Source organism: Micropterus salmoides, unplaced genomic scaffold (assembly GCF_014851395.1).
Source record: "Micropterus salmoides isolate LMB-PRFRI ecotype aquatic unplaced genomic scaffold, ASM1485139v1 Ms_hic_scaffold_15, whole genome shotgun sequence".
Taxonomy (NCBI): Eukaryota; Metazoa; Chordata; class Actinopteri; order Centrarchiformes; family Centrarchidae; genus Micropterus; species Micropterus salmoides.
The window spans coordinates 12,403,345-12,428,108 of NW_024040596.1; the positions used below are offsets into that span (position 1 = coordinate 12,403,345).

General features: G+C 39.5%; 1 protein-coding gene across 1 annotated transcript; it reads left to right on the top strand.

Moving 5' to 3' along the window:
- Nucleotides 1-4,866: 4,866 nt before the first annotated feature.
- trpm2 (transient receptor potential cation channel, subfamily M, member 2) lies at nt 4,867-23,728 on the top strand. Its single transcript, XM_038721239.1, is given in 31 exon segments — nt 4,867-5,477; nt 5,784-5,952; nt 6,067-6,247; nt 8,171-8,334; nt 8,528-8,708; nt 8,828-8,889; nt 8,966-9,160; nt 10,730-10,832; nt 11,725-11,846; nt 12,292-12,666; nt 13,167-13,304; nt 13,407-13,536; nt 13,635-13,780; nt 14,032-14,144; nt 15,227-15,325; nt 15,468-15,681; nt 16,111-16,455; nt 16,759-16,930; nt 17,202-17,382; nt 17,561-17,742; nt 18,429-18,561; nt 20,163-20,250; nt 20,488-20,572; nt 20,673-20,818; nt 20,932-20,996; nt 21,253-21,282; nt 21,380-21,466; nt 21,562-21,640; nt 21,738-21,839; nt 23,162-23,278; nt 23,469-23,728. Coding segments are annotated over 31 exon segments (4,485 nt in total). The 5' UTR covers nt 4,867-5,313; the 3' UTR covers nt 23,586-23,728.
- The last annotated feature ends 1,036 nt before the right edge of the window (nt 23,729-24,764 follow it).

A 24,764-nucleotide genomic window follows, 5' to 3' on the forward strand; every position in this document is an offset into this window, starting at 1 on the left:
TAACTGACGTATGGAGAGTTAAATTCCCAGAAGTAGTTTCATTTACCTGGAGTAACAAAGACAACACTAGACTTTCTTGCATAGACTTCTGTTTAGTATCAAAAGTTTTAAAGGGCAGGGTATCTCTTAATATTCTTCCCTGTCCCTTAAGCGAACATAAAGCAGTATTCATTTCTATTAAATTATTTTCAGATAATGATTATAAAGCCAATTACTGGAAACTAAATTCTCTTCTTAAAGTGGAGGAAGTTAAACAGAAAATCCCACAGTTGATTAAACATTTTTTTAACAAAGCTGTGTTAATTGGGAGTTATTTAAATATGAATCAGAAAAATACCTAAGGAAGGTTGGTAGCAATCTTGCTAAAATGAGAAAATTAGAGGAACAAAGAGTTATCACAGGCATTTCGGTAATGTCTCAAATATCACCAGACGACTTAACAGAGGAGGAAAAAATAGAAATGCTTAATCTACAAGAGAGCCTGGATAAAATATATAAAAAAGGCAAAAGAAGATTTTATAAGGTCTCGGAAACAGTGGTTAGAGGAAGGGGAACAAAATTCTTCATACTTCTTCAAACTGGAAAAGTATCATGCAAAGATGCAATGTTTAGAACTGTAAAAGACAACAAGTCTCCTGGGACAGATGGTCTATCGTCTGAATTTTATAAATTGTTTTCCCAGCAGATGGCGCCCTTCTTACTGCAGGTATTTCATGAAAGTATAATAGCCAAAACCTTACCATGGAGTTTGACTCAAGGTTTGATTACTTTAGTCCCTAAACCAAACGAGGATTTGCTTTGTATCGATAATTGGCGTCCAATTAGCCTATTGAATAATGATTACAAAATTTTGGCCTTGATCTTTGCTAGAAGAATAAAAAAGCATTAGATTCTATAATTGATGAAACACAATCAGGCTTTATCCCTTAGAGGCATATCTCCAACAACATTAGATTAGTCTTAGATTTAGTTGACTATTCATATGTAATTTCAGACGACAGCTTCTTGTTTTTCTTAGACTTTTTCAAGGCTTTTGATACTGTCGAACATAATTTTCTTTATCATTCACTCAGGAATTTTGGCTTTGGGGATTTCTTTTGTGATGCAATCAAAACTGTGTATAGTAATGCAAATGGCTCAATAAACTTAAAAATGGGTCCTCACCAGATTTGAAATCAGACGTGGAATTCGACAGGGATGCCCTATCTTTTTTTACTTGCAGACGAACTTTTATGTGAACATATTAAAAATAGGAATTTGCAGGGCATTTCCATTGCTGAAAAAACAGTCATTGTTAGTCAGCTGGCAGATGACACAACATTGTTTTTAAAAGACAGCTCCCAGGTTCCTCTTGCTATTGACTTAATGGAAGTCTTCAGTAAAGCCTCTGGTCTCCAGTTAAACCTTAAAAAATGTGAATTACTGGCTCTTAAAGATTGTGATGTTGAGTTAATTGCCAATATTCCTGTGAAAAGCTCTATTACTTACTTAGGTATTGTAATTGATAAAAATGAACCCCAAAGATGCAAGAATAACCTCACTCCCATTGTTGAAAAAATGAAGAAGAAATTCAACCTGTGGCTATTACATGATTTATCTTTGAAAGGCAGGATTTTACTCTCAAAGGCCGAAGGAATATCAAGAGTAACATATGCTGCTCTATCTTTATATATAGATCAACAAATGTGCAAAACCATAGATAAAATCCTTTATGATTTTGTATGGAAAAATCGCAATCATTACCTGAAAAAGTCTGTTTTAATGAATGAGTACAGTAAAGGTGGCCTTAGTTTTCTCAACTTTACCTCTTTAAATTTCACTTTCAAGATTACTTGGATTAAGCGGTACTTAAATTGCCCAACCAGTCTTTGCAATTATATTCCCCATTATGTCTTTTCTTTAGTTGGTGGTCTCCAGTTCTTGTTGGTATGCACTTATAATATTGAAAAAATTCCTCTTAAACTTTCTTTGTTTCATAAACAAATGCTACTGTCTTGGTCCCTAATTTACAAGCACAACTTCACTCCTCATAGGTTTTATATTTGGAACAACAGATATATTTTATATAAAAACAAATCCACTTTCTGTCAACAGTGGTATGACAATAACATTTTGATTGTAAATCAGTTATTCAACCAACGTGGTCAACTTTATAACTACACTGAATTTATTCATCACTATGGTATCCATATTTCTTCTCCATCGTCTTCAATGCGATACCTTCAGCTGTCATCTCACTTTTCAAAGGTTTCAATGGATTTGATGATTCCCTAACACTGGTGGATGTGAACAAAGGAATATCTGTTTTTCGCTGCAACCTAAAAGTAAGAATAAGGCAATTCGTCAACAGGATATCAGGAGTACACCCGCTGCTGTATCATATTGGTCCTCATTTGTTGGAGAGATTTGTTGGGAAAAAGTTTGGCTTTTGGCACATGTCACAAGTTTTTTTTTACCAAAAAAAGTGAGAGATTCAAAATGCTTCACATGTTTTACCCCACTAACTATTACCTGCAAAAACTGAAAAGGGACTTGGACATCAGCTGTACTTTCTGTGAAGGACTAAACCAAACACTGGTGCATTTATTTTGGTCTTGCCCACATACCAAGAATCTTTGGAGCAAAGTTTCTCAATTTATTGTTGTCCATATTTACCCTCAATTTGCATTGCGGTGTGAAAATGTATTGTTTGGATTCACTAAACATGACAAAAAATTATGTTTAGAGTATTATGTGGTAAATTTGCTTATTATTTTAACCAAATTTTATTTGCACAAGTCAAAATTCTTAAAAAAGAAACTAAGCTTTCTGGAGCTTGCTGCTAACATTAAGCACTATGTTCTTTCAATATCTGAGTGTACAAACAAAAAAGCTGTTAAATGATATGACCTCTATAAGCTTTACAAGATATTCATTTAAATTTTTCTTTTTCTTTTGTTAAAAATTATACTTTCCTTTTGATAACCCTTCACCTCCCTGGCTTATTTTGTAAATAAACTTGATTGATGTAGCCTACAGAAGATGTTGTTTTCCTGCTGTATGTACTAATTTTGAATAAAGTTTTGGGGGGAAAAAACAATGGAAAAAACCCTTTCTTAATTCAATTCAAATTTGCTTTGTTGGCATGAATGTTAATACAACAGTATTTCCAAAGCTTCAAGGAAAACCCAGAAAATAATTAAATTCATATAGTTCATCGAATAAATACAATAAAATAATTGTATTTCTCTATATTGAATATAGAATAATATCTAATATTTTTAATTTGTCTACATCTCTATCAGTACGGCTGTGTCTCCTCGCAACGATAACAGCAGCCATCTCCACGTAATGCTTGCCGGATTGCACCTTCCTTTCAAACGTATTAAATACAGCTGCTGTTGCACTCACACGAAATTGCTTTTAGGCTTGTTAAATCACATTGCGTGTGGTAACTAAATGTATTTGCATGTTACATCCCATTACTTTTCACAATAAAATTGGTACGCCCCAAACTGCATATTCATTAAGGCAAAAGACTAGTAAATTAACAACAGGTACTATCTTGCACTTTTGAAAGACGTCAATCTCCGTGCACACCATTAGTAAATAAGCTTACATGTTAATTTGTTGGTGATATCAAGTTTGCACATGTTTTTTCTCATGCAGACCTTTAGTAAATCTACCCTATGTGTGGGGAAAACCATGGCTTTCCAGCCTTTTAAATACCCGAACTGTCAGTCACAGTTACTAGGCCCAATGAAAAATATAAACACCAGCATACCTTGTTACTGAAAACCAACCAGAGCTTCATAGAGTAACAAGATCCTTAGTTGAATACTCTGGTAGTGTCACCTGGCAACAATTGCTGTAACACCTGATGAAGGCCATGAAACACTTCCACAGTTTTTCAGGCTAGACACCAGAAACGACCTGTTGTGGCTTACGTTTTATCCAAGTGAAAGGAGGATCTGAAAGAAAGATGGGTAATGTTGACTATGACAAATCATGCCTTAAATGTTGAATTTTGAATGTTTGTGAGCTTTCTCCTCTTCCATCTGGGGTCTGAAAGCACTGACTGACATGTAGTAAAGGTACATGTATGAAACACTTTCAGACTAGTGAATTTCTTCCCATGTTTTAAGCTCACATTTTTACATATATATCACAATACTTTGGTTTGGTGTTTATGTGAGCCCTGACTGGACAGCAGATTATGTTTTCTTGATGAAGCACTAGGTGTTTGGTGTTTCATGGGGAGGAGGTTAATATTGTTTTGATAGGGTGGGGCTATTTAACAGTGCAACATAAAAAGGCAATCACAGCCTCTCTGTCCAGTTGCGATCATGAAGGATTCATTACCATGTCTGAGTCAACGGGTAAGTGTGGACTTCATGTGATATTGGGTGTATAGGTCTGTAATCAATCCTGAAGTTGAACAAGTTAAATGTCAGCTAGATAAAGATACAGCCTCTGCAGCTTTTAAAGATTATTAGTCCGTAACTGACGAGAGGTTTCCAACTGATATTTTTACTTTCTCAGAAATGCTGCCTAAATTTGAGAGTATGGTTCACCCGGAGCAAATGATGCAGCAGCTGCAGAACAATAGAGGGGTGTCTAGTTTTAAAAAGGTGAGTGTGTGGCCTGTTACATGTTTTTAACTTGTGATCAAACAGTGTCATTATTGTTAAACGTTTACCAGCATGATGATTGAATGGGTGAGAGTGGTTGACTTTGTTATTAATTGTACAGGTTGGCTTCAAGAAATATTCTCCTTGCTGTGATAAGAATAGGAAGAATAACAATGCATGAAAGGCAAAATACATTCAGCTCTAATAATGAAAGTTTACTTCTCAATTTATTTGTGGAGAATATGAAAGCTGGTGTGCTGCATATTAGAACATCAAAATTCTACGTAAGTCCATATAAGTACAGTACTTAATTACATTCCACTACTGGATACTTGTCAATTTGTGAAAACCCTGAACTATTGTACTGCATATCCCACGCTTACAAGTACAAGTTCATGTGAGTTTATCATTTACAAACTACACTATGTATCTTTTATTTTATTTGTGGATTATTCGTATTCCTGTTTTGGATTTCATTTGACATGTAACTAATCCACTCTCAGTGATGCAGTCTATTGATCCAGAAATTACATCCGGCTACTTTCTGTCCCAGTCTGCTCGCCTCTGACATCACTGATGCAGTGCCGAGTGAAAGCCAGCACCCACAGCACTTACTGCAGACGCTGCGCTGTCCTGCCATGCTGTCAGCTCCCAGTCTGAGGCAGATCTGTGTACCGTAGCAGCACCCCATGTTGCCTCCAGAATGGGGGAAGCTGAATTACGGATGTTTGACACTCTGGCGATCAGCGCTGCCAGACCCTCTAAGCACCTTTCTCTCTCCCCGTCTTTCCAGCGCTGCGCTTTTGCCGCCTGGATCAAGGAGAGAATCCACAAGAGGGAATGTTGCTTCTTTTCAAAAGGTGACAGGTAGGAGGATAAGCTGCTCTGTACTGTGTCTGGTTGGTGATGAATTTCTCTGAACTGACCTTGTAGTTGCTGCTGCTGCTGTTGCTGCTGCACAAACTGTAGCAGCTCTCTGTTGTGTTGATGTGAAAGGAGGCACCGCCCTGTGAGGGCAGTTCTACATGTTAAATGACTCTATTAGATACTTTCCAGTTAATTCAAATCAATGTCTTCCTTATGCATGATTTAGCAGCCTTGTTTTGTCTTGATGCTACTGTGCACCCTTGGTAGATGGAAACATTAGTTTAGTAGTTTTTGTTTCTCCACTAGAGAGGATGTATGTGAGTGTGGCTACTCAAAGAGCAATCATGTGGATGAAGCCATCAAGCCAGAGGACTTCACAGGCGAGTCATGGGACAAACACAGACATGTCCGGGAAGTATGCACTGATGCTTTCGGAGAAATCTGCTTTGGTGGTTTGGGACAGAAGATGGGCAAGGTGAAACCACCATTTCTCTCCATTATAATAACATTACTTGAGTGCATGTAAATGTCTGTCTGCATGTCTTTATCCTCGCCTTTTACGTATGTGTTTGTGTGTGTCCATTCTCAGTATGTGCGAGTGTCCACAGACACCAGCCCTGAAATCCTGTACCAGTTATTGACTGAACAGTGGAACCTTTCCCCTCCCAACCTCCTGATCTCAGTGACGGGAGGAGCCAAGAACTTCCATCTGAAGGCTCGTCTAAAGAACATGTTCCACAGAGGTCTTATCAAAGTGGCCCAGACAACAGGTCAGAGATGTGATGTCAGGGTGATTAGCCAGAGAGTTAATGTGTAGTTATGGAGTGTGGGTCCCGCCTCCTCTCTGTTTGCTCCACCTCCATTCTTTTGGTCAAAGTTCAAATACACTGTGAACTGTTTGCCTCGAAGTTCCATTCCTTCTGCCTGAGATTGTGCTGTTTAAATAGCAGTGTTTGCTTATTTACTGCTCACTAATCTTACTGACTGGGCCATGACTGTTTTTTTTTGTTTGGGTCAGGCCCCTTAGTTACAATTAATGGAAATATGAATACTACAGTATACAAGGATATTTTAGATGTGCTTCAAACATGACAATGCTCCTATGCACAAGTGAGCTACTTTTAATACTAAGCTGAGACCAAAGACCTGGGATCTCATGATTCTTCTAAGTTTTCTCATAGTGACCTCAGGAGCAAATAACTCATCTGTGTTACTTACTCTGATCAAAATAAGAGATCTCTAAATGATCTTAAATAAGTGTAATTTAAAGGATCAAGAAAAAGGTAGAAGATATGTCTTGGTTTTGTCTTTAGGGGTGGAAAATGAAGTGCTTTTACTCAAGTACTTAATTCAAATGTTAAGGTTCTTGCGCTTGAGTATTTTCTTTTTAGGGGTCTAAATTTGGGGGGCTGGAGGCTGGAGGCTGGAGCCAATCCCAGCTTACATCGGGCGAAAGGCGGGGTACACCCTGGACAGGTTGCCAGTCCATTGCAGGGCCTTAGCTTATTTATTGCTGTTTTTCTGAAACCTGTAGTTACAAGTAACTGTGAAGAAGAATAAAATATATCCTGTCATTGAAAATAATGCATGTTCAAATTTCCTGTTTTCCTGTTTGTTAAGGTAGTTACAGCCAGCATAACTGGAACACCCACCACTCTGACATGATGTTTAGAGATGAATTCAGTAAGGACAGAAGAACTGAGATACAAAAACTAGAAACAACAATGTCATACAGAATAAGTACTTTTTGATACTTAAGTACATTTACTTAACACTTTACATTTACTATACTATTTACTATACTTTTATACCTTTACTTGAGTAGAATGAATCTTGAGGACTTTTAATTGTGGATATGGTATTTCTCCTCTTTTGAGTAAAGACAAATGTACTATATTTAAAGACAACCAGTTCTTCATTGTTAATTGTAGCTGGATGGTGCAGTGGCAGCGTCGTTGCTCTTTGAATAGCAAAATGTGAGTTCAAATCCTGCTCAGGACAAAGTTCCAGTAAGGTTCTTCAGGCATAGACCACTAACTCATTAACGTCTCCCTAGTGCTCCTAATGGCTTTTTAGGAGCAATAAGCAAGAAATTAATGAACTCAATAAGATGCAAAGATGAGATTTCATCTCTTCCTTCCACTTCTCCTATTGTAATCTCCATTAGTCTTACCCAAGTCTCAAAAACTCAATCTCTCCTTATCTTTTTTACTAAGGGGGTTTTAGGAGCAACAGTTCAGGTTGAAGATATCTCAATAAGACACAATGATGAGATCTCATCTGTTACTTCCATTTCTTCTATTGTAATCTCAATTCATTATCCATTAGTCTTACCTAAGTCTCAAAAACTCAATCACTCCTTATCGTGTCTTTTCTACTAAGGGGGTTTTAGGAGCAACAATTAAGGTTGAAGGGATCTCAAAAAGATATATGAGATCTTAGTGCTATCTCAAGAGTTAAAGAAATGAATATTCTGAGCAAAAGATTTTTCCTCTGGGAAAGACAAGAAACAGGGGAGGACAGCTAGACTGGCTGGGAGCAGTGACTTCCTGGAGTCTTTTCATCACTGTGAGGTTGTCTGATTTGAGAAAATTTTACTGTACACATACTATATCGCCATAAAATGTGGAAATATAGTAGCTATATGTACAGTATGTGGTATGCAATTGAGACACATGTTATGTTCTACACAGGTGCATGGATCATCACCGGTGGTACGCACACAGGTGTGATGAAGCATGTAGGGCAGGCTGTGAGAGACTATGCCCTGAGCAGCTCCCTGCAGGGCCAGATCGTGGCTATCGGAGTACCAACGTGGGGAGTAATTCACAACAGGGATGCTTTGGTGAATTCAGAGGTATGATAAACACATTTACACAGGTGGCTTGCCTCTTGCTTTTGGCATGGATTCATCACCTGCATAGCATACAGTCTTCTTGCACAGCATATCCAATTTGTTTTATGCTCCTGTAAATAATTAAATGCCATATTGTCTTTATTCTTCTTCAATAACTTTTTCCTTTCTCCCTCCTCCTCCTCTTTGCGTGCAGGGTTGTTTTCCAGCTCATTATTTGATGGACATCAAGGGCCAGGGCCGACTCTCCTGCCTTGATAACAACCACACCCACTTCCTGCTGGTGGACGATGGGACGCAGGGACGATACGGTGTGGAGATTGAACTGCGTAGCCGTCTGGAGAAGTACATCTCTGGAAAGTCTCTTGGAACAAAAGGTTATAGCTGATGCCTTGTCTACAAAAGCATCAAGCCTTTTACAGATAACATCTCAAATCTGATTTTACTTTTTATCTGTCTGGCTTTTACTATTGATGTTTTATTGTCTAACCTCCAGAGAGTGGCATAACCATCCCTGTGGTCTGTTTGGTTTTGGATGGAGGACCAGGCACTCTAAATGTGAGCTATCAGTTTTCTGTCTCTCTCTCTCGGTGTAGCTCTGTCTTGTATGACTGTCTTGTGCTTCTCCTCTCAGACCATCTATAATGCCATGCAGAATAATACACCATGTGTGATCTTGGAGGGCTCTGGGAGAATAGCAGATGTGATAGCCCAGGTGGCAGGACTGTCAGTGACCCAGGTCACTATCGCCCTCATCCACCAATTAATGAAAAAGTTCTTTGGCCAAGAGTCTGAAAACTTCCGCAACCTCATAGAATGGACCAAGAAGGTATGTGAACATACTGACAACCTCAACAATTAAAGACTGATTACCAAGCTACCTTTTTGTTGTTGCAAACAAGATGAAAAATCTACAGCTAGTGGCTCTCTGTGCTTTACTTAGCCACAGCTGTGCTTTAAGCTAGTGTTCACATCAGCATGCTAACATGCTCACAATGACAGCGCTATTTATCATAAACCATAGTATTGTAAAATTTTGACCATATGATGGTGCTAGATCAAAGATCAGCTCAAGATCAGATCAAAGTTGTTAAATTTACACTATGGGGACCATGAATGTACCAAATATATGGAAATCCATCACGTAGTTGTCAAGACATTTCACTCCCGAAAATCAAGAGATCACCAAATTTAGTCGGCCCTCACTCTCTGGGGATCATTAATATATAATGTATAAAATAGTATATTATCTAAATAAAATAGTATTATTATATTAAAATAGTAGTATAGTGGTATTTTTGAGAAGTTTTAATTTCAACTTGGATTTAGATCCCATCACAGCACAGAAAGTGCCCCTCTGGAGGTTATTAACAATCTCCTGGCTGCGTCTGATTATTGATAATGCTTCATCCTCTACTTCACTTCTCAGTTTTAAGCGCACTACAGATTTTTTTTCCTTTTGGTGATGGGTGGTGATGGCGAAATGGATAAGACATATGCCTTTGGTGTGAGAGACCCAGGTTCAATTCCCCCTCTGTGACCCCATCCACCATTGTGTCCCTGAGCAAGACACTGAACCCCTAGTTGCTCCAGAGGTGTGCAACCTCTGACATATATAGCAATTGTAAGTTGCTTTGGATAAAAGTGTCAGCTAAATGAATAAATGCATTATTGGCAAATACAGTTTTTTTAAATGATTAATACTTGAAATTTCTAAATAGTTCATCAAATACATGTCTAAGCAAAATGTCAACTAATAGCACTCGGCTTTGATATAGCATACAAAACATCTCTAAGTAAAAGCAGGGATATAAAGAATAATGTGCAAACATTATGACATCAACAAATGTTTAAGGCAGAAAGGCTTCCACAAATTTCGCCCCCTCTTAGACCTCCATAAAAGATCTCTCAAAGGAGTTCTCCTTTATCATAAATGTTAGCGAGACCATCAAAGTTGTAGACTTGGTCTGTTAACTGATTTCCAAAACTTGGCTATGGTTTGTCTTGCTTGTAAGAATCAAAAGATAGGCAAATACAAAGTCTTTTTTTTTGCTGACAGCACTCTGATTTTACTGCCTTGAGGCAGATAGAGTGCTGGATGTCCAACACTTTTCTGCAGCTGCGTAACTAGAAGTCAAAGATCACATTATTCTTCTGTGACCCCAACTCCTTTCAGCTCATCTAGTATAACCTTGCCAGTCTTTTAAAAATCTATATGCTAGAAATCCGGGGTCCTGCTTAACACTGACGTCGAGGAGGTTGTACAGTCCTGCTTTTCCCCACTTAAAAACATATCCAAAGTTATATCCAAAATATTTTCTATCATCTGCTGACCTGGAGAAAGTGATTCATGCTGCTTTGAGGCAAAAGGCTGCACAGTGTCTGCTTCCTGTGCCAGATTCAGGACATCATCAGGATGTCTAACCTTCTGACAGTATTCAGAGTCAGCGAGGACAATCATGGGGATCTGGATGTGGCTATTCTTCAAGCACTACTCAAAGGTAAGGATTTGGTTTTCATGCTGATAAATGGTGATAGACATACAAGACATCATTATGTACGAGGATGGAAAGGCTTGGTGCCCAACCAGCTTCTTCTTAGCAAGTATAATGTTACCTCGCAGAAAATTAAGTGAATGGACTGTGGTATCAAATGTGCTAAGGTCAAAAACTAATTACGATATTCTTGCAGATATTTCCATCTTAATAATTGCTTTTCTGTACAGAAAGACAATGATAGCCACACTTTACAGTAATGCTTCTCGCAAATGTATTCTTTCTCATGGTGGTCTTGAGAAAGGCTGACGAAATCCATTTAGATCAAGCTTAATGCTTTGTTAAAAAAGGTATACTGAGCCAAAGTGCCCCTAATGACCACCAAGCTGATAATACACTTAACGCTCCTGATGGCTCATCATTCTTGCTACACTGTTTTGCCTAAAGTTTCATTAAGAGTGGAATCAAAATGCATTTCCAGGCAGTCATCCTACTCACTTAGCAGGCACAAATCTTTTCATCTGTGCCGCTAAATTTAATAATAGAATCTTTGTTTTTGACCATGCAGTGTGACCCCAGGTTGTGGCACGAAATGCTGAAATAATTGATCAACTTATCAATTTGTTGAGAAAATTCGTTGAATTATATGATTGATTGCTGCTTTACTCCATTTAACATTGCTGTAAATTGAATAATATCTTTGGGTTTTGAACTGTTGGTGTGAAAAAACCCCACTGACAATTAACAGACTTAGCTGGGTCAATATATAGTAAAAATTGCCTTGATTGAGGGCTGTGGATGATCGTTTGGGTTTCTCTCAAGCAGTCCGTTGACTCCATGTAAACAGAATGTGTTAAGAGTGTCACTTAAAATTTGTCACTATAAATTCTCCACTCAGCTTCGAGGACCAGCGAGTCACTGGGAATGGAGTACTGGAAGAGGCAGCTTGAGCTGGCTATAGCCTGGAACCGAGTGGACATAGCTGAGACTGAGATCTTTCCTGATGAGAGCCAGTGGAAGGTGGGTTCTATTATACAACATACTAACTTACTACTAATTATACAACATACTAACAACATGCTGCACTGCATGCTAACTGCTGCTAACTTTCTATAGTGCGTTGAAAAGAAAATATCATAGTAATACTGTATAAACAATATACAGTAGTATAGCAGTAATTTCCTGAAAAAACATAGTAACACTACAGAACTGAAGAAGTCCTTTGGATAAGGGACGAAACGTCTTCCAGTAGCTTCAACCAAGTCCAGTTGCCCTTCATTTTAACCTTCGTTGGTTAACTATGACCTGGATGACTGAGAATCTTCATTGACATAGTAACACTACAGGAAACACTAGCAATACTATATGCACACTATAGTATTACTTCACTTAGTATTTTTATAGTATGAATATCGTAATAAAGTGCGTTCCAACTGGCTTGTTCTACTGGCTTGTTCCCATCCAGTCCAGTGACCTCCATTGGGCCATGTTCTCGGCCCTGGTTGGCAACAAGCCTCGGTTTGTGAGTCTGCTGCTGGAGAACGGTGTGAGTCTCAGGGACTTCCTGCAGGACATGGAAACTCTGTGTGATCTCTACAGACAGCTGCCCGGCTGCTTCTTTCTCCGCAAGCTGGCCAAGCGGGTCCACAGATCTCGCCACAGCAGGGGGCAAGTGTTTGGAAACAGGCCTCGGTGTCCCTCAGGGCACGGCGAACTGATCAACATGACTCATGTGTCTGATGAGGTGCGCCACCTGCTGGGCAGTTTCACCGAGGCCCTCTACCCCCCCTCTCCCACGGCAAATCACTTCAACATGACTATGGTGGATACATCTCTATCAGTGAGTCTGTTTATCCATTAAATACTGTGCTCTGCAATGTCAACCAGTGTATGGGGAAAACACACACTATGATTGAATGAATTTAGTTTGGCACAAAAACAAAATGCTTCATACTACACATATACATACCCACTAATCTGATTACGGTCATGGTAAAAACCTCTCACATGGTGATATTTTCTGGGTTAATTCCAGTATGATTTAAATAGACTACTTCTGTGCAGACCTCCCATCATCAGCAAAGAGTTTAGTAAGTATTCAGTTAGGCCAACAAATAAATAAAGGGATAAAGGATTCAGTATTTGTTCACCAGAATTGTGGAGAGGGTGTTTTCGATCTTATGTTTAGAAATAAAATTTACAGGAAGTATAACTGACTAAAAACAGATTTTTTTAAGGGGCATATGACTTGGGAGAGTTTTATAATTAGTATATCTGAAATCAAAGCTACAGCCATAAACAATGCAATTAATGCAACAAATTCCTTCACTTTTCCTCTAGCTGTCTAAGAGTCAGGCGGGTTCCCCAGCTCCACTCATTGAGGACAGTACTGAAGCACAGAGGGACTCAGGGACAGACCTTTTCCTTTGGGCTGTTGTCCAGAACAATAAGGAGCTGGCTGAAATTGCCTGGGAGCAGGTAAACACTTACTCTAATACAGACAAGGTTTGAAAATGGTCATTTGTGTGTTGTGCGTATACATGGCCTTGCAGAAAGATTTCTGTATCTGTATGTGCACAGTGCAGAGACTGCATGTGTGCTGCCCTGGCCGCCAGTAAGATCCTGAAGAAAATGGCAGAGGAAGGAAGTGATGCAGATGAGGCAAAGGACATGCAAGCGCTTGCCAATCACTATGAGAAACACGCCATTGGTAGAATACCACAGACATAATGAGTGGCTTTACTGGTGTAAAATATAGGGATTTTACAAGGTTAACATTTGTCTTCTGTGTGTGTGTGTGTGTCCCAGGTGTGTTCAGTGAATGCCACAGAAGTGACGAAGAGCGGGCTCAGAAGTTGTTGGTTCGTGCGTCACCATTCTGGGGAAAGACGACGTGTCTAAGGCTGGCACTGGAGGCTGATGATAAAAGCTTTATAGCTCAGTCAGGAGTTCAGGTAGAGCAAACCTCCACATTTATATATTTAGGGACTTTTCTTCTAACAGTTTTAGAATTCAGGAGTGCGTCTTGATATCCTGAGACTTCTATCTGTTTGCACTGTAGAACATTCACTGCACACAAAGTTTTTGGAGTAGACAAAGTAGAACAATTGTGATCAGTGACTTTAACTTGATGAATGAGTATTTCAGCAGCATGAATCGCTGTAGGTTCAGCACTACCTGATCTGATAACATGTCTGTCTTCAAGTCTCTTCTGACACAGATCTGGTGTGGTGAGCTTTCAGTTGTCAACCCTGTGTGGAGAGTGCTGATCTCCATTGTCTTCTTCCCACTTATCTTCACTGGCTTTTTGGTTTTCAGGTTAGTCTTATCAGCTGTAAAATAAATAAATATATTTAAATTAGTCAGTAAAAAAGTCAGTCTGACAACTCTCCCAGATTCAAGGGACTTGCACAAGATGTCAACACAGACAAAGTTCAGTTGAACCACTGAAGCAGAAGAGCAGTCAGAAATTGATATGCTCTCCAAAACTAAACTACCTACTCAATATGACCACATTGATTCAGCACATCTGTCTGCATGGTGTGACTTGGTCTGACAAAACACTAGTAGCAGCAGTGCCACCATTTGTACCACCACTTGTTTCTAAAGGCAGTGCACAAGGGTGAAAACTTGGTAACAGAAGTTGTTGTGCTTGAATTCAGATCCAAGATTATATTTGGAGAAAAAAAAAGAAATATGAGATCTCTTTCCAACAGTTACATGTGTGAAAATGTTAGGGCAGCCATCTTATCACAGTCAGCCTGGCCAATGATTGTTTGGCATGGTCAAACAACAAGCAAGACATGAGATCATCTCATAAGATAATAATGCTGTCATGTATACTGAATACAATTTACTGGTGCTTTCTGATATTTGGATGAAGTCAAATGTTTTTCATGGCCCCTTTAATCACAAGAATAACCATATAAGTATCATAAAGGGGTACTGAGACTCCAGAGTCCATTGTCCTCTTCCTTCATCTTAAAAAAATCTAGAGGCGCACCTTCTTGAGAAACAGTCAGGAAAATGTTTCTTTGCTTAGTTTAGGACCAATACTGTGTGTGACAGCATGTCAAGGAGGTCTGAAGCTAAGTAACATACCACCTATGTGGTCTGCTGAATAAAATGTAAGGTGATTCTATTACTGTCTACTTACAGTAATAAAAATGTAATAACATTCAATACAGATTCATAGATTTGGTGTAATATAGCAGTGCTCTGTGCCTTTCTCCCACAGAAAACACACAGTATTTGTATGTATTTGACACCATCTGGTGGCAGCAAGACTTCTTTTAATGTTTTTTCTGCTAACCATAACTGATTTGTGTGTTACTGCTTTCACTACATCTACAGCGATGATTGGTCGATATCGTTTCTTAATTAATAAAATTTCTCCCTAGACGTGATGAAGTCATCCACAGAGAAATTGAGAAGGATGAGGAGATCAAGACAGTGGAGAAAGTGACAGGAAGTACACTTCGAACAAATTCTCACGGCCCGTAAGTAGACAGTTGCCTCTTAATGCACTGACAGCATATGACCCCATCCAGTTCGGAGGTCACTAGCATGTCAGTTAAGGGTAAGCGAGAAATAAGGGTCCCACAACATCAAATGACATTCTGACCCCTGTGACCTCACTAGCCCGCAGCACCTGAAGCCTCTGAGCAAGTGGTCCAGACTGGTCTGCCTGTACAGCTCTCCGCAGGTCAAGTTTTACTTGAACATTGTGTCTTACTTCGCCTTCCTCTTCCTGTTTGCTGTGGTGCTGATGATCGACTTCCAGGCCACGCCCTCTGCCGGGGAGTTGCTGCTTTACATCTGGCTGCTCTCTCTGGTGTGTGAGGAGGTCAGACAGGTGAGAGAGTGCAGCTGGGACATACATGTACAAAAATTTAAGGACAAATCAACATACCCTGAGGTCTGACGACTCGACAGTCTTTTGTCTTGTCTGTTGATTTACTGCATTGGTTCTCTTTCTTTTTTCGTGACTTGAAGTTAAGCAGGCTAGCCAACCAGCTTACATATGCTGATACTGTATCTAGGAAAGGATAGACTGCCAGTTTTTACATGTTATAGTAAAAATACTAAGCTTCTCAGCTTCCTCCTTGCTCTTTATTTATTTAATTCACTTTGCCAGGATTAGTTATTGGGCTCCACCTGAGGTTTTACTCAACCATTATGCTTATTACTACCTCCAGAGTGTGCCTTATTTAAAAAAAATATATCACTACATTACTAAAATCTCCAACTGCCAATTTTAATGATTTTTGTTTTTCTGTCTCAGCTGTTTCATGATCCTGATGGCTTTGGGTTTTGTAAGAAAGCCAGGATGTACATTAATGACCTGTGGAATATTTTAGATGTTCTTTCCATCCTCCTCTTATTATTGGCCTTGCATTTAGGTAAGTTTCCTTCCTTCCAGACAATCCCTTTAGGCCATGGAAGGGCTCTCTGCCCTAAGGGTTATCTATGAATCACCAAGTTTTTCTATTTCAGGCTGACGACTGAGCTGTTCTATGCAGGTAAAATCATCCTCTGCATCGACTTTGTGGTCTTCTGCCTCCGTCTCATGGCCATCTTCACGATCAGCAGAACCCTGGGACCCAAAATCATCATAGTGAAGAGGATGGTGAGATGGCCTCATACACATGAACGCTGGGCTTCTTCCACTCGGCCTCCATTTGGTGTCCGCAGATGAGAGTGCACTTTGCGTTACATAAAAAGTGTTACAGCTGACTAACAGGGCTAACCTTTAAAAAAACTGAAGCTTCTCACTGCAAAATACATAATTGTTGTTATAGATGTGACGCTTTCGGTAGTGTGCAGACTGACAGATCGAACCTTCTGAAGTTTTACATGTTTTGAAAGTGCCCACTGGTTGTGGTATCCAGGCATTTTTCAGTGTGATTGATGTCTGATGTTTGTCCTCCAGATGATGGATATGTTCTTCTTCATGTTCCTGCTGAGTATCTGGGTTGTGGCGTACGGCGTGGCCAAACAAGGCATCCTCATCAACAATGAAAATCGGCTGAACTGGATTCTCCGGGGGGCAGTTTATGAGCCGTACCTCATCATATTTGGAAATTTCCCCACAGATATTGATAGTGAGTGGAGAAGGAACATAGTATTACTTTCTTTGTAGTTGAAAAACTGTAGTGCTGCCAAGTGAAATGACTAATAATGACTAGAATAATATGAATCTTATAAAATTATATACATATTTATTTGTGTATATATGAATCTGGTTTAACTGATTTTTACACGCATTGATCATTTCAAGGATACTTTCTTCACCCTTCACATTTTAAGAGGCCCAGACCTTGTTGTTTAATTAATATGTTACCACTGAGAAAACAATCTCTTTGCCCTCTGCAGATACTTCGTTTGACATAAACTCCTGCAGCATGAATGGCGACGATCCCCTGAAGCCCAAGTGTCCTGTGCTGAATGAAAACCAAACCCCAGCCTTCCCCGTGTGGCTCACCATCATTATGATTTGTGTTTACCTGCTCTTTGCCAACATACTGCTGCTCAACCTGCTCATAGCTATCTTCAAGTGAGTTCTGCTCAATGCCTTTGTGGCTCAATCCAGTCCTAAGATTAATAGTGTGAGATTTTCTTTTGTGCTGTTACTGCAAGTCCTACACTTACTGTAGCTTGGATGATGGTGTTTTCACCACTTTATCACCGGTGTCCCCTTGTCATCCTCTGTCTCTCTTTGTGTCCCTGCACAGCTTTACCTTCCAGGAAGTTCAGGACAACACAGACAGAATATGGAAGTTTCAAAGATACGAGCTAATTAAGGAGTACCACAGCCGCCCTGCTGCCCCTCCTCCTTTAATAATCTTCAGCCATCTTTACCTCTTCATCAGGAACATAGTTCTGTGCAGACCTCCCATCATATGCAAAGAGTTTAGTAAGTATTAAATTATTTATTTCTGCACATACTGAACGACTATATGGGTAGACTTCATGGTTATATGCTGCAGACTTCTTCTCTGGTTGTAAATTTATCACTATAGGAAAACATTTACTTTTCATACAATGACATTCTTACTCATATTAGACTTCACTGATTTTATAATGGTGGGTTTTCATTTAAGAGCTTTTATATGATGTTTTTTACTATAGGGTTACCATCTCCCACATGATCACATCTAAACCATCTCCATTGCAGCTAAGAAACTCCACTAGCAGAAACAAGAAGTGGGATTGTGACTTTTTCTCTATTCTGAGCTTGAAAATAAGAGTTTGACAAAAAGCACTTGCTCGAACTTTTCCAGAACTTTCAGGCCTTTATTAGCAGGTGGAGTTCAGCCATTGTGGTTATTAATATTGTGTGACCTACTTATGGAATTTTGGTTGTTGATGAGGGGAGATGGTAACCCTTAACTAACTTAACTTTAAAGGTAGTCCTTAGATTTGGATATGAATGTCTAATGACTGGGCGATGACCTTTGACTCCTTATCGGTTGATACTGTTGAGTCCATTTTTAGTGTTCATACACAACTCCAGTTTTCTTTAGGATGTACCACTAGAGATTTTAATGTGTTAAAATGTCCCCTTTCTGCTTTAACTCAATGTGTGACGCTGTGTTTCAGAGAACAAGCTTCTTCGGGCAGAGGAAGAGGAGCTGTTGTCCTGGGAGGCCCTGATGAAGGACAAATACCTGCTGTCCACACAGCAGGTGCAGAGCCAGAGCATGGAGCAACGCATCCTGGACACAGCCCAAAAGTAAAATCTCAAAGGAATGTTTCGCAGTGTGGCTGCATAACAACCCTCTAGGGTACTGCTGTCTGTGTGAGACCCCTCATCACAACTTAAATATGTTTTAGTTGTGAGATGTGAGATTTAACCTTCTCCAATTGTTTCATTTGAACTTTGACAGTTATGTAGGGACAAAAAAGATATATATAGAGGTGCTGGTCATATAATTAGCATATCATCTTCAAAAAGTGAAACTCGTATAATGTATACATTCATTCCACACAGACTGATATATTTCAAGTGTTCATTCCTTTTAATTTTGATGATTATAACTGACAGCTAATGAAAACCCCAAAATCAGTATCTCAGAAAATTAGAATATTGTGAAAAGGTTCAATATTGAAGACACTGGTGCCACACTCTAATCAGCTAATTAACTCAATACACCGCATTCCTTGTGTCAAGCCACTCTTGAACAAGACACAGCGTCAGAAGCGTCTCGCCTGGGCTAAAGACAAAAAGGACTGGACTGCTGCTGAGTGGTCCAAAGTTATGTTCTCTGATGAAAGTAAATTTTGCATTTCCTTTGGAAATCAAGGTCTCAGAGTCTGGAGGAAGAGAGGAGAGGCACAGAATCCACGTTGCTTGAAGTCCAGTGTAAAGTTTCCACAGTCAGTGATGGTTTGGGGTGCCATGCCATCTGCTGGTGTTGGTCCACTGTGTTTTCTGAGGCCCAAGGTCAACGCAGCCGTCTACCAGGAAGTTTTAGAGCACTTCATGCTTCCTGCTGCTGACCAACTTTATGGAGATGCAGATTTCATTTTCCAACAGGACTTGGCACCTGCACACAGTGCCAAAGCTACCAGTACCTGGTTTAAGGACCATGGTATCCTGTTCTTAATTGGCCAGCAAACTCGCCTGACCTAACCCTATAGAAAATCTATGGGGTATTGTGAAGAGGAAGATGCGATACGCCAGACCCAACAATGCAGAAGAGCTGAAGGCCACTATCAGAGCAACCTGGGCTCTCATAACACCTGAGCAGTGCCACAGACTGATCGACTCCATGCCACGCCGCATTGCTGCAGTAATTCATGCAAAAGGAGCCACAACTAAGTATTGAGTGCTGTACATGCTCATACTTTTCATGTTCATACTTTTCAGTTGGCCGACATTTCTAAAAATCCTGTTTTTGTATTGGTCTTAAGTAATATTCTAATTTTCAGAGATACTGAATTTGGGATTTTCATTAGTTGTCAGTTTTAATCATCACAATTAAATGAAATAAACATTTGAAATATATCAGTCTGTGTCTAACGAATGAATATAATATCCAAGTTTCACTATTTGAATGGAATTACTGAAATAAATCAACTTTTTGATGATATTCTAATTATATGACCAGCACTTGTGTGTGTGTATATGTGTATATATATATAATAATATGCGTGTCTCATATCCCATTAATGATCTCAGATTTTATCTTTTGACCCCCTTCTGGGGCCTTAATTTTGTGTTGTGTTTGATGAGGCTCAAATTCTAATTTGACTTAATATATAGAGTATAAACCATTATACAGCGTAGGAGTGATATTCAGACATCCATACTGTGCTTGTTTGTCTCCTGAGGGTTGCTGCTATAGCTGATCGGCTGGAGAGGGAGGAGGAGAGAAGCTCTGTTGACACGGTGAAAGGACTGGCTCGACTAGAGGAGCAGGTTGTGACCTATTTATTTTTGGGGGGGGTTATCACTAATGTTGCACCTGTGTCCGTAACATTTCACATTATGCTGCGTGAGCAAAGCACAATATAGAAATGACACACTTCTTGATGCACCCACACGTGTGGCTGTTGAATTTTAATTCCAGATTTTCCCAGTGGAAAATCTGTCATCTTCAACATTGTATAAGCACTCATCAAAATTATTTGACCCACTTTTATTTTGTCTCATCAGGTCATCCAGTCAGCCAAAGCCCTTCAGTGGATTATAGACAGTCTGAAATCTCAGGGTTTCGCAGCAAAAGAAGCACAATTGCCGAGTCAGCAACTACATTACTCATTCATTATTATTGTTAATGTACATCATTTTGCAAATAGACTACATGTCAAATCTCCTCTCGTTTGCACTCTTCCCTGCAGCTCTAATTACAACAGACGAGTCCCTCGACACTTTGAGAAATACTTTAGAGAAAGAGGATGGGTTCCATGTGAACGCCCGTCAATTTCACTACCCAAACAGCAAGCTCACACGCTTTCCTGTGCCTGAGGAGAAGGTGCCATGGGAGGTATTTCATATAAATTTCCAATACAAATTCACCAGCTGCTGGTCCTATCACTACAGAAAAAACGATGCTCTGGGTTTATTAGATGGTTTTCATGTTTTCTCTTTTATTTTCAGGTCCGCTTCAGCTCATACATGCCGACATATTACGTCTCTGAAGAAGGTGGAGACCATATGGATGGGTATGTTTTTAAAAGAAGACCACACATAATGTTTGGTTCCTATTAGGTTTGATGTGTGGATATATTTGCAGCTGAGACAAGTTATTATGGGTGTTTTTGTCAAGATAACAACAGATTTTCCTATTAAAAACAAAGAATCAGCAAAGCCATCTCGAATCTGTATTGACTAACCTTTCTGATCTAACCCTGGGTCCACTATCCACTATGGTCCACTATCTGATTACAAGGCAGCCTTCTTATGTCTTTCTCCTTGCAGATCAGAATCAGAAACCTTACATAATCACAGGTATGATACTGCATAAGATACTCAAGGCATCAAATAGCACTTAAAGTAACCTTACAAGCATGTCTTGATGTCTGATGTGTATCTTGTCTGTCATTAGAAACCCAGGAGGGAGGACGGGCATCACGGGACGTGGTGCACTGAGCCACTTTGGTCCAAATCTGAATGTTGACCTTGTGCTTACACGGTAGGTCATCTCATGTCTCTACGGTTCTTTCAAAAAGGTTGTTTCACCACCACTGGATTGCATGCCGTGATCTGAGACTTTTAAAAAAATTTTAGCTGGCGAGACAGCGCGAGATCTGTTTTGGAGTACCTGGCGGTTTTGGACGAGAGCCAAGGAAATTTGGCTTTACCTGGCGTGAGTCTCACTGTTTGATCACTTCATGTGCTTTTTCTTTAATTTTTGAGTTGTTCAAAATAAATATACAGTTGTGTTGTGATTTTGAAACCTGCAGGGACCTGCCCATTCTGCTGATTATTTGCCGTTGACTCTTCAGAGAATCCTGGGGAAGAAACTGTTTGAAAAAATAAATGCAAAAGTACCAGAGGGAACAAAGGTAGGTCTGCCTTTGTAGCGTAAAGCTCAAAGGTTCCTGGAGGATCAGTTTGGTTTACAGACAGCGACTGGATGATTAATAAAAGCACAGTAATGAATAAGACGCAACAGTAAATTCAAAGTAACTTCACTCAAAAACTTTGAGCGGGACACAACCAAGAGCCCTTAATCTGATGACCTGAGAGGCCTTGTAGACCTGTATGGGAATCAAAAATAACTTCAAGCATTATGGAAACCAACTTTGAGTTTGTAGCCGGGGAACCTACACTCAGTTGCCAGTTTATTGGGCACACCAAGCTAAAACTAATGCAGTATAACACAACAGTCCTGCAATAAATCCTCCCTTCATGAAGATTATGATGTTTATTTTTTGTTGAAACTGTTTCCGAGAGATATTGATTCAACTTTATGGTCGTAGTTGATCTAGTACTGATTTATACAGAGAAAGGCGTTTCTATTAGTTAGCCTAACCTCATTAATATAAATGGGTTGGACAAAGGCAAGAAGACCTCTTCCTAAAGTCTGAGACATGTGATCACCAAAATCTTCTGCCACTTAAATGATGCACTGAGTTGTCAGATATCTGGTGATTCATTAGAACAAGGGAGGAATGTAAAGGGAGTGGGGCCAGCAGATGAACACCAAGTGCAGTGAGTTGCATCCAGGGTTAAGCAAGCAGGTGGGTTTCATAGTGAGACAGTCCAGTGTTTTCCATGAACCACGAGGTGATAGGTTGGGGGGGGTTTGCAGGAGAGCATGTCTGGTGGTGGAGATTAGAAAGCGATTAGCAAAAGCATGTTTCTAAAAAACTAATACAGTTCAGTCTCAAGACACACAATAGACGACTCAATAATCTGGCAGGGACTTGAAATCAGGCTCTTCCTAAATTATGGCAGGATATGGGTCAGGTGGGTGATTAGGAATGAGCGGCAGGTGTGTCTGGATGCCAACCCCGGGAACAGCAGTGTGCCCATAACTCCGCAGCCAGGAGAGAAGGATAGAGAGAGAGAGAGAGAGAGAGAACACACAGACAAAACCAAAATGCAGCAAGCATCCGACATTCATACAAAAGTGAAAAATAAAATCATAAACACTTTCACTCACTTATCAGATGTCAAGGCAGGGGGATCATGACATTAGTAGAGGTTCTTATCAGCAAATTAGTTTAGTTTTTCAAGACACACTGACTGTTGTGCAGGATCACACCTGTAATTCACTATTGCTGATTTGATTTGAAGGAGTAATATTTAATGTAAACATGCTTTTCTGACATTGAGGAACTTGCAAATTCTGACTTGCGGTTGTTGTGTTACTGTGTTTCAGGTGTTTGAGGGTTATGTAGATGACTGCAGGAACACAGATAATGCCTGGGTGGAAACCACTGTCCTAAACATTCACCTGGACAGAACGAGCAAGGAGATGGTAGAAATCAACAGTATGGTAAGAACATTATTATTTTATTGTTTTTAAATACATACCACATCCAATATTTTTTTTATATATGAAGAACTTGACTGATGGACTATTTGTTAGCTCTGCATATGTGTGATCTTTGGGGAGGAACATTTAATTATCCCCCCTACAGGGAATATATAATTCCTTATTGTTTTTTTGATGATCTCCTTCTTAGGTGGTGAGCAGCCATGGTGCTCTACAGTGGCAGGAGGTGAGCGGCAAAACCAGACTTGGCTCAAACCAAAGAGACACTCTGCGGCAGGTTGCTGAGCTGCACAACAGCAAGTTCTGATGTCCACGCTGCTATAGCTGTAAATGTGCCTCGATCCACAGATTTTCTTCTGACTGTTTGTGTGGCCTTTTTTGTTAAGGGTCACGTAGATTCATTTTGCTGCAGTGAAAGCAATTGTGAAAAAAGACACTATAAAGCCATAATGTATGCCTCCTGTGGATTATTTTTCAACAATTTACACAAATGACACAGGACTGTAAACTGAATGTTTAGCTAACACACTGTGCTGTACACTTAATACATGTGTTAGCATTCATATGTGTTCACTGAGAATAAAAACTTCAGCGGTAGGTAACTAAGTACATTTGCTCAAATACGGTACAATTTTGTAGCTGCACAAATATTGTGCTTTTCACTACATTTGTCTGACAGTATAGTTCATAGTTACCTTTTATAAAACATACAGATGCAAATCATCATCAGTTACCAATAAAGTTAGTGAAATGTGCCAAAAGTTCACTATGTATGGTATTGATACAAAACATACAAAGGCAAATCATATTACTGTAAATAAAATGATGCACTGTCACAGATGAAATGTCCAACACTGAATAAAATATCTCAGCTCCACCAACTGCAATAATGTGAGGCATGATAGTCTTTGTAATAATGTAAACATCTGAAAGGCTATACTAATGTCAACTTTTATTTTTTAATATATTTTGCTGCTAATACATGTGTACCTTTACTTGAGTAAAAGTTTAAAAGTAGGAATTTCAAGGAAGCACTGCTGCTTTTATTGATTTCTTCTGCTTAATTTTCCTGTCAAGGTATTTATGTTGCATTTTATTTCACATGTGACCTTTACATATTCAAGAACTCTTAAGTAATTATTAAAATAGCTCCCACAATTGAATTGTCTTGACTGCTTTTGGTGTTTGACAGAAAATGCATGTGCTCTCTCACATTATTCTGCAAAGAGGTTAAACTCGATGTGAACACGCTGGGATTTTTCTCTGCACAGTGAACTCGTGCACATTCCTTGTTGTCTGTTGTCTTCGACACTGTTTTAGTCCACCAGCCAAGCATGTAGCCTTGCAGTAGTTTCGGCGCAGCTTCGGAGGGCGCTCATTGGTTCAGGCAGAGGTGGCCCGACGGTACAGTATCGGTTTCACACCCTCCCCGTTTCGCTGCTTGTTTTTTATTCAGATAAATGAAGTGTTCCTTCACAAGTAAAAT